At 45.1% G+C, this 9,167-nt stretch overlaps 1 protein-coding gene across 4 annotated transcripts; it reads left to right on the plus strand.

Annotated features, from left to right (window-relative positions):
• Positions 1-391: 391 nt before the first annotated feature.
• On the plus strand, positions 392-7,418 carry LOC311013512 (soluble guanylate cyclase 88E-like). Of its 4 annotated transcripts, none has more exons than XM_084009603.1 (18): positions 392-513; positions 700-840; positions 1,167-1,306; positions 1,433-1,567; positions 1,678-1,801; positions 1,887-2,006; positions 2,097-2,214; positions 2,429-2,515; positions 3,442-3,559; positions 4,106-4,235; positions 4,418-4,564; positions 5,124-5,270; positions 5,350-5,506; positions 5,602-5,711; positions 5,846-5,935; positions 6,549-6,695; positions 6,855-6,968; positions 7,255-7,418. In XM_084009603.1, exons 1-18 carry the CDS (start codon positions 394-396, stop codon positions 7,396-7,398), a joined length of 2,289 nt encoding a protein of 762 aa, XP_083865729.1. In that variant the 5' UTR covers positions 392-393; the 3' UTR covers positions 7,399-7,418. The 4 variants fall into 4 exon arrangements, with proteins under 4 accessions (XP_083865729.1, XP_083865730.1, XP_083865731.1 ...); XM_084009604.1 differs by having other exon boundaries at positions 7,267-7,418; XM_084009605.1 differs by having other exon boundaries at positions 7,279-7,418.
• The last annotated feature ends 1,749 nt before the right edge of the window (positions 7,419-9,167 follow it).

The following is a 9,167-nucleotide window of genomic DNA, read 5'->3' on the forward strand; positions in this document are numbered from 1 at the left end:
GTCACATGGAGAGAGGAGGACGGCCACCAGGTGCTGACAGCTGACACAAGAACACAATAGAGGCCCATTCACACTCATGGGCAATGAGTGCACCTTTAAAACCGTTTGTCTTGGTGGCCTTCAGATGAAACCTTATCTGGCTAGCTAATCTGGGAAAGTTCAAAGCTCCACAGGCGGTCCTGAGAGCAACAATATTCAGTGTATGGCTTTTTTTTTTTTTTATATATATAGCTTTCAGGCATTAAAATTCAGGTGGCTGGGCTGAAAGAGTCGTCACCCTGAACCTTCTTCTTATTTGTTTGCAGGTGCCGTTTGGAAAGACCGTTGGAAGTCAATCAGTTGGGGAGCTGTCTTGACAGTGCTCGGTTTTGAGCTCCAATCCAGAGAGACGTGATGTACGGGCTGCTGTGTGAGAGTCTGCACGACTTCATCAAGGAGTCGTACGGAGATGATGTGTGGAAGCTGGTCAGAGAGAGAGCAGATGTCAGGTTACACTCTTTTGTCACCCACCAGGTACGTTTTTTTGCATAATATCATTTTGTATGTGTGCACTGAATAGTAATATGTCTGCAAAAGGCTGTGCTGTCTGTGTGCAGCATCCACACATTAACCACTCTGTCTGCTTTTATCTGAAGCTGCGTATTGATGTCAAGAGAAGTATTTTGATATAATTTAAGGTTTATATTTGTGTGTCTGCAGGTGTATAGTGAAAGTGTGATTCCCCGTATTGCAAAGGCAGCCAGTGGAGTGACAGGCACGCCCTACAACGAGCTGATGAACTCCTGGGGTGTCTACTTCCTGGGCTTTGTTGGGAAGTACGGCTATGACAGGATCCTTAAGGTAGAAAAAAATATTGTCTATTATTATTATGAGGAAGTTGAGATTCAAAACCACAGCAGCGAGTGACAAGATATTGTGAATTGTAGTCACTTGTATGACATTTTAAATGGTGTGTCCTTCAGCCAAAAATAACACTGATGACATCTTTGGGCGGTTGTTTTCTCTGATTTCCCTCCAGAACCCCAGAAGATGTTTTAAAATCAATTTTTATAGGCTGAGCAATACTCCCCATGGCCTTTTGTTGATAAATCAGTGGTGTCCCTTTAAAAGTACTGTAATAAAAACGTAGAGCAACTATCTGAGACATCTCCGTCTCTTGCATGCAGGTGCTGGGCCGCCATGTACGTGACTTTGTCAACGGCCTCGATAATCTCCATGAGTACCTGCGCTTCAGCTACCCCAAAGTCCAGCCTCCCACCTTCTTCTGCCAGGAGGAGTCAGCCACCGGAGTCACCCTCCACTACAGGTCAGAGACAAGGAGGAGGAGGGGCAGGACATAAAAGTAGAAGAACAAGGCAAAAAAAGGAAGGGAGAACGCTGTGTGATTCATTTCTTTTAGACCGATATGAAATGTTCTTCCTCTGGCTGGCAGGAGTAAACGCAAAGGCTATCTGCACTATGCCATGGGTCAGCTGAGGCAGATGGGGAAGCAGTTCTACAACTGCGACATCCATGTGGAGGTGCTGTCTGAGCAGATGGTCGGAGACTACTCCCATGTCACCATGAGGTACACACACACACACACACACACACACACACACACACACACAGCTTCTTTCTCAGTAGTGGAATTTAAACTTAACTTTAGGAAACATATCGATCTGTATGTCCGTGCAGGCTGAACTTTGACAACTCAGCCTATCGCTACATCATGAAGGAGGACGAGGAAGAGCAGGAGATCTTGCCCATCACCTCAGACTTCTTCTTCGAGGTCTTCCCCTTTAACATCGTCTTCAGACAGGTAAGTCCTTTGAGTTACGTTCCTAATGGATGAAATTAAACGTGAAATGAACGGAAAATGTCTCAGCAGTTCTTCAACTCTTTAGGACATGGTGGTGCACAACGTTGGCTCGGGCCTGGCGACGGTCTTCCCCGATTTGGATGGAAAGAAGATCAACGACGCCTTCTTGCTTGCTCGCCCCCTAGGGGAGTTCACCTGGAACATGGTGAGACGTCACTTTGTTCCTGTTCAGCATACATGTACATATCAGCTTTAAAGAGTGCTGATAATACTGACTTAAGTCATCTGTATGCAGATCATCTCCCACCCCAACAACCTGTTTGAGATCATGTCCAAGGAGCCCGTGAAAAGAGAGAGGAACCTTCACAACCGAGTCCAGAGTAAGAGTGGGAGCCATGCAAATCCTCGCAGGGGTGTGTGTCCTTTTGGGTTTGTGGACAGATCAATTTCACTGCAGTCAGTTGCGAAACTCGCTCACTTTGAGATGCATTGATGTGTTGAATCGACTTAAACTGATTGAATGTAGTGGAGCAGATCCCGGTCCTGGTTGTCATGGGTAGGTGGGGGTGGGGTTTGGGGTGAATATGTTTATGGCTCTGACTGATTCCCCCGTTTTTTTGCCCACAGATTCTGACTATGAAACTGCTAATCGCTTTGCTGACGTAGACGTGGAGCTCATGGCTTTCCAGTCTATCATTGGAGATGACTACAAAGGTACCTTTCTGTTATCTGTTATCAAAGGCACCTTTACAACACAGAGGAATCTCAGTTTAAAGGGATAGTTCACCATTTTGGAAAATAGGCTTATTTGCTTACTTGTTGAAAGTTGTTGAGTTGATGGGAAGTTTTAGAAGTTCAATATCACATCTGTACAAGGCGTCTGCTCTGGTTCTGAAAAATCTTAAACTTGCATTCTTTCTACTGTCCATCAGGGGGCGACTCCTCTGGTTACAAAAAGAAGTCCAATTGCATGGAAGTCTTTGAGAGAATGACTGCAAAAAAAATTATACATTGTAATAGTTGTCATTTTTAGTAGTAATAGTTGGCAGCAAGATGTCCATTTTGTAAATGATGGTCCCATTTAGAGTTTCTCATATACCATCTATGGTCTGTGTGTTCAATATGAAGCACTGGGTTAGCTTAGATTAGCATTAAATTAGAAACAGCTAGCCTGGCTCTGTCCAAAGGTAATAAAGCTTCACAATTAAGATGTTATAGACATGGGAGTAGTCATTGGCTCAGACCAATTACTTTCTGACTTGTTTTGTTTTCACTATGCGGTTGCCAGGCAACCAGCGGACACTCCTGGAAGTCACTGTTCTCATCCTAGAAATGGTCCAACACAAAAACAACAAACCCCACATTCATTGACGTTACCTTAAAACAGAGCCAGGTTAGCGTCTTTTCCCCTGTTTGCAGCCGTCATGTGAAGCTGACATTAAACGGCTGCACGAAACACACTGATATGACTAAAAGTTAGCAAAGCAAATCAGCACATTCACCCAAATAGATGAACTATTCTGCCAAATCCATTAGAATGACACTGTTAACACAGTGCAGTTATTATCTACAGCTTACATTTCACCTAAAACACCTCTTTAAATGTTTGTCTCGTTGGCATTCCATCACTTTTCTTTTAGACGGTAACAGCGCTAATGCGATGGAGAGCTGGGGAGATGGGAGCCGCTGCCTAAAACTAAAAGGACAAATGAGATATATGCCAGAGTGGGAGTCCATCATCTTCCTGGGAACCCCTGTGTAAGCCCCCCCCCTACACACACACACATAGACACCAATATTTATTAAAACGTGCAGATGAAATGTAAAACATTCTAAAAAAGTAAAGAGCTAAACTGAATTAGGAGGCTGGAAATAAAAGCCTGGGCAGTGAATCAAATCAGGGCCCCATTCTAATAGCACTTACCATGCATGAAATGAGCTGCTAATTAGCTTGTAATCAGACAGTGCAGCTCTTGTGAGTCTAATGGGAACCCATTTGCAACTGAGAGTGTTTTCCACAGAGTACATTACCTAACCCCCCCCCAAACATTTTGTTTTGCAAGTAAATGCCCTTATGCATGTATTGACAAAACTACTTAAATGTTTAATGCCACATCACGCTGCTTACATTATGCATACTGTAGGAAACTATACATATTTATCACTAATTCCCAGATTTGTATCAATGTGTTGTTTCTTAATGAATTGTTTTAATACATATTATGAACATCATTGTGAATTCGTCCTTTTTTGGCCTTTTTTCTCTTCAACTGTCTGTGTGTGTGTGTGTGTGTGTGTGTCTAGGATGGAGAGTCTGAGTGCCATGTTTAAGACCGGCCTCTACATCAACGACCTGAGCATGCACGACTCCAGCAGAGACCTGGTGCTGGCGGGCACGCAGCAGTCAGAGGAGCTGAAGAGAGCTCTCATACAGGTTCCCTCCGCCAAGCACAGCTGCATTTTGTGTCGATCAGCTCACTTGCATTGTGCTAAGATGCTCTGAAGCCCTTCTTTCGGTTCTGGCAGCCCCCAGATAAACCTGCAGACATGGGGGTTAAAGAACTACACACAAATGTACAGCGTTATTCTCTTCTGTCCCCCCCATTGTGAGCACAGGAGCAAAAGAAATCCAGTAAGCTGGAGGAGAGCATGAAGATGCTGGACTACGAGATGAAGAAGACCGACGACCTCTTGTACAGGATGATTCCCAAGCCAGTGGCAAAACGGCTGCGCAAAGGAGAGCCGGCCGTGAACACTTGTGAGGTCAGGATCGTGCCACTACTCTATGATTTAACGCCTAAAGCAAGTTGACTTTTGCTGCTCTCTGAAACAATAGTTTTATATCGTGAGAAATGCACCGTCTTGCAGAGAGTTAGATGAGTGGATTGATAGCACTCGTGGCTTAGCTAGCCCGGCACCATCCAAAGATAACAAAATCCACCTAGAAATGCAGAAGTGCTGCGAAGCGGATCGTGTTACCTTTCGATAGCATCAGACTGGCTGTCTACAGGGACTAGCTGGTTCCACATTCCCAGTCTTTTTGTGAGGCAGATACAGCCGTATCAGTCTCCTGAAGTGTCTCACATTCATGCATGAGGCACAAATGTTGGCTAAATTGTCACATTTATGTTTCTTGCCAAACCCAGATAGTGACAGGTACCTGAACACTCACCCACATCCATGCAAATCCCCCCTTTTTCCTATTTGAAACGTTCTGCTTGATTAAGAGCGACTGCCTGATGGTGCATAGACACAAAATGACTCACCTCTCTGTGTGTGTTTTTGTGCAGTACATCAACTACTCTTATCTCTTTCCCACCAGGTGTTCCCAGATGTGACCATTCTTTTCAGCGATGTCGTGGGATTCACTCGCATTTGCAGCCACATCACTCCGATGCAGGTGGTCTCCATGCTCAACACCATGTACACGCTGTTTGACACGCTCAGCGAGAAGCACCGCGTCTTCAAGGTTCGTCGTGTGATTTCGGTTTTGAAATGGGCTACTTTGTCCAATGAGTGCTGCTGCACTCACCTGTCTTTTTTTCCAGGTTGAGACCATCGGGGATGCATACATGGTGGTAGCGGGGGCCCCGGAGAAGACAAAGTATCACGCGCACAACATCTGCGACATGGCCCTGGACATGGTGCGCTCCATAGATCACCTGAAAGACCCGTCTAACGGCAACCACGTACAGATTCGTGTCGGTGGGTAGAACCTGCTTTGGACCTGTTTGTGTGTCTATGTTTGACGAAGTGAAGTAATGTGTTTTTTTTTTTTTCTCATCTTCTTCTGGTTGCAGGGATCCACTCCGGGATGGTGGTGGCAGGCGTGGTGGGACATAAGATGCCACGCTACGGTCTCCACGGTGACACGGTCCACACCGCATCAGCCATGGAGAGCAATGGAAAGGTAGGGAAAGCTGAGTCGGCATGTCTATATATACATTCCAATTCCAACTTTATGGACAACAGAGTATATGATGACTGAAGTAAATGCTCTCTGTGATCTGTTTTAACTTCCTGGTCTTCTTTTATCTCATTCAGGAGATGCACATTCAGCTCAGCAGCGCCACCTACGAGCACCTGAAAGGAAGTCACTTTATTTTTGAAAGGAGAGGCACCATTACTATCAAGGTTAGAGGTCAAAACGGTTACCGCAGCAACTACACGCACCGCATTAATTGCATCCCCAACATGTTGTTAATATGATTTGGTTTTGAACACATCAGCGACACAGTGATGATGATGCGGTTCAGGGCCTGTCTGAAGGTCCCCACTTAAAAGTAGCCACTGCACATTAAACACAACCTACTCCAAATTAAACATTGATGCTGTAATCCCCATTAACAGAATCTCTGTGTATCAGCAATCGTGTAATCATGAACATTGCTGACTCTTGGAAATAAGTGAAATAATAATAGTTCACAATGTGTTGCCTCTGGGGAGTCAGCACACTTAGCGTCCAGAGCTGGTAATTGCAGCTCGCATGTTGATTTGTTTTATCGCCGGGTCTGACGTCGAGAGTGACTCCCAAAGGTTTCCAAGGCAGCTGATTACAGGCGCCAATCCCAAGAAAGCAAGAGCGGCTCGTTTTTCATCAGCATATCCTGATTATTGAAAATCTGCCACCTGCAATTTTACTCCACTCCATAACAGAAGTTGTGCATTTGAGTCTTTGAATATTTGTGCATAACTCATGCACCTTCATATCCAAACCTTAATCTTACTTTTTCTTGTCCATTTTTAGGGAAATGTTGAAATTGAGTCCTACTGGCTGAAAGGAAAGAGGGACAAAGACGGAAACGCTCAGGCTGCGTGTCCTCAGTTTGAGTCCCAGACCATCAGCAAGGTCAACCTCTCAGGCCCCGAGGCCCCGCAACACAGGGAGGGACGGGTAAAAACACACACACAAAAGGCATTCGCTTCATTACCACCACCATGATCATCATCATCATCATCATCATCATCATCATCATCATCATCATCATCATCATCATCATCATCATCATCACCATCTCTGAATCCTTGAGTCTTCTTCTGTCTTTGCCCCCAGGGTTCCCCACAGGTGGCAGAGCGGGACAAGGACGATGTCAAGATGGAGATTTCGGGTCATTCTCTGGAGGAATCGATGAAGGCGCGCCAGGGCGACAACAAGGCTGCTCATAAGGTGAGAGGGAATTATGGGTACCGAGATCGCTAGGCTTTCATTGACTCCGGAACAACAACAACTTTACTCAGACAAGAACCGAACACTTGTTTCTATTTTTTAGCTCTTACTTTATCGGCAATGATATGTTGTAGTTTCCTTCTTTTGACAAATGTACTTATTGTAAGTCGCTTTGGACAAAAGCGTCTGCTAAATGCCCTAAATATAAATGTAAATGTAAACTTGTAAATCATTCTTTCTTCATCCGTCCCCGTCACTGTGATTTCCTGAATTGTTCCTTACCCAGTCCTACTGTAAGGCTGCTTTGCAGGACGACCTCCAGGATGCTCACCTGGAGCTGGACTCCCCCGACGGCAGAGACTCCATCATGGAATCCTGTGGCAGCTCCGATTCCCACTGCTCCAAGAGTGCCATGTGCTCCATATCATGAACAGATGCTAGCGGATACCCAGCGGTCCTCAATGGCTTTTTTTGTACAATTCAAATGTCAAATAGGAATGCCCTTTTTTGCTGTTATGTTGGCGTTCTTGCGGTGACACCATGACAGCCTCTAATGATGTATCGTTTGCACATGGCCTAGTCTGTAATGCTTGAAATTTCTAGTGGCCTATGCGTGGTGTTATGTTGCACAGGAACATTCTCAGTGCTCGTTTAGCTCTGGCGATACAGAAAGAAAACCGCGGCTATCATTGTTAACTTCACACTTTAGATTAGCTTCTTCAGATTACAGCAGTTGCCACGGAAATCTGCTGTGTAATCATTGTACGGCATGTATCAACACCAAAAAGTGGGCACTGCCACACAGTTGAGCTGGACACTGGCTCAGTCATTTCATGTTTGTTCTGCTGCACTTTGTAGATTTGACATCTTATTTCATCCTTGGAAGAAATCCCCTCTGTACCCCCCCACCCCATCCCTCCCATCCCTCCCGCTCCTCTCCCCTTCATCCTGAATGTCTGGATTCATTGTTCTATATCAGTCTCGTCAAACACACAGCCGCGGCACAATGTAAACGCTTGTCAGCTCAGTGAAAATAAAGAGAGCAGACTGCCGAGCCGCGCGTGGATCCGCTTGTTATTGTTTGTCTTGTCACTCAAAGGCATCGGCGTACAGACTCACATTTACGTTTGCTTTTATTAAACACATTTCATTTCTCCATCTGTATGGATATATAGGTGTGCTTTTTTGTTCTTGTTGTGTCTATGTGTGCTCGTGTGACATGTATGCATGTGTGCCTGCACCTTACCTTATGCCCTTGTATTTAAGCTTCAACATGCATTGTATTTTTGATGATTAGTGTTCTAAAACAATATGGGAGATAAAGCAAGTCTGAAATCCCATGCGTTGGTTTAATGAAGGTGTTACATCGATATATGCCACTAGAACAAGATGCAAACACAAATCCTTCGGTAGACAGACAAATATCAGTCATCGTGGTCCAGTGTCCCAGTCAGACAACGTTCCCCGTTGACTGGTTATCAGAGGAGCTGCGCTTAAAGGTGGCGTCCTCACGGTCTAGGCTGCATCCGTTGGCTGTGCGCGAGTCTTTAGGCAATGAGCCGATGGAACAATGGAAGCAGAAGGCGTAGAAGAAGGCGAGCAGGAGCAGGAAGCAGACAACACAAAAAATGACCACAATCAATATGGTGTGCACTTGCATGTGCCACTCCTCCCGTGGGAGCAGTGTGGTGGTGGTGGTGGTGGTGGTGGTGGTGAGGAGGCTGGAGGTCGTCAGGGTAACGTTGAAGCCCGGTGGAGGTGGCTTCATGGAGGGCATGTGGGCAACTTCCGGCATGGTGGGACGCTTCAGTGGCTTGGAGATACTTTGCAGCTTTAGGGAGGAAAAAAGAAAAACATGCACAGATGAACACTCACATTAATAAGATTCATTTTTTATTCAATTCATTATGTCTGGTGATAAGTCAACCTGCCGTTAAAGGATAAGACTGCTTGGAAATAATGACTTTCCACATTATTAACACAATCCACTTCTGTGAAATATTACAAACCAACGTTATTCATTTGAGCGACATAAATGTTCAATTAACCTGCTGTTTTTAAGCAGGTTAATTATCTTCCTCGCAGACAGCAGAGCACAGACGTGTCTTTTGTTCATACCTGGGATGTGAGGTAGTCCAGTCTCTCTGAGCAGGCTTTCTTTTGATGAGCAGAGCTTGGGAAAAATAAAAGAAATGGAGG

Source organism: Eutrigla gurnardus, assembly GCF_963514095.1.
Source record: "Eutrigla gurnardus genome assembly, chromosome: 5".
In the NCBI taxonomy this organism is placed as follows: domain Eukaryota; kingdom Metazoa; phylum Chordata; class Actinopteri; order Perciformes; family Triglidae; genus Eutrigla; species Eutrigla gurnardus.

Excerpts from the sequence above, each read along its gene's own strand:
- LOC311013512 (XM_084009603.1), top strand. The coding sequence starts at position 394 with ATGTACGGGCTGCTGTGTGAGAGTCTGCACGACTTCATCAAGGAGTCG. Across the intron at positions 2,007-2,096 it reads GGGAGTTCACCTGGAACATG|ATCATCTCCCACCCCAACAA; the intron begins GTGAGACGTCAC and ends ATCTGTATGCAG. Across the intron at positions 3,560-4,105 it reads ATCTTCCTGGGAACCCCTGT|GATGGAGAGTCTGAGTGCCA; the intron begins GTAAGCCCCCCC and ends GTGTGTGTCTAG.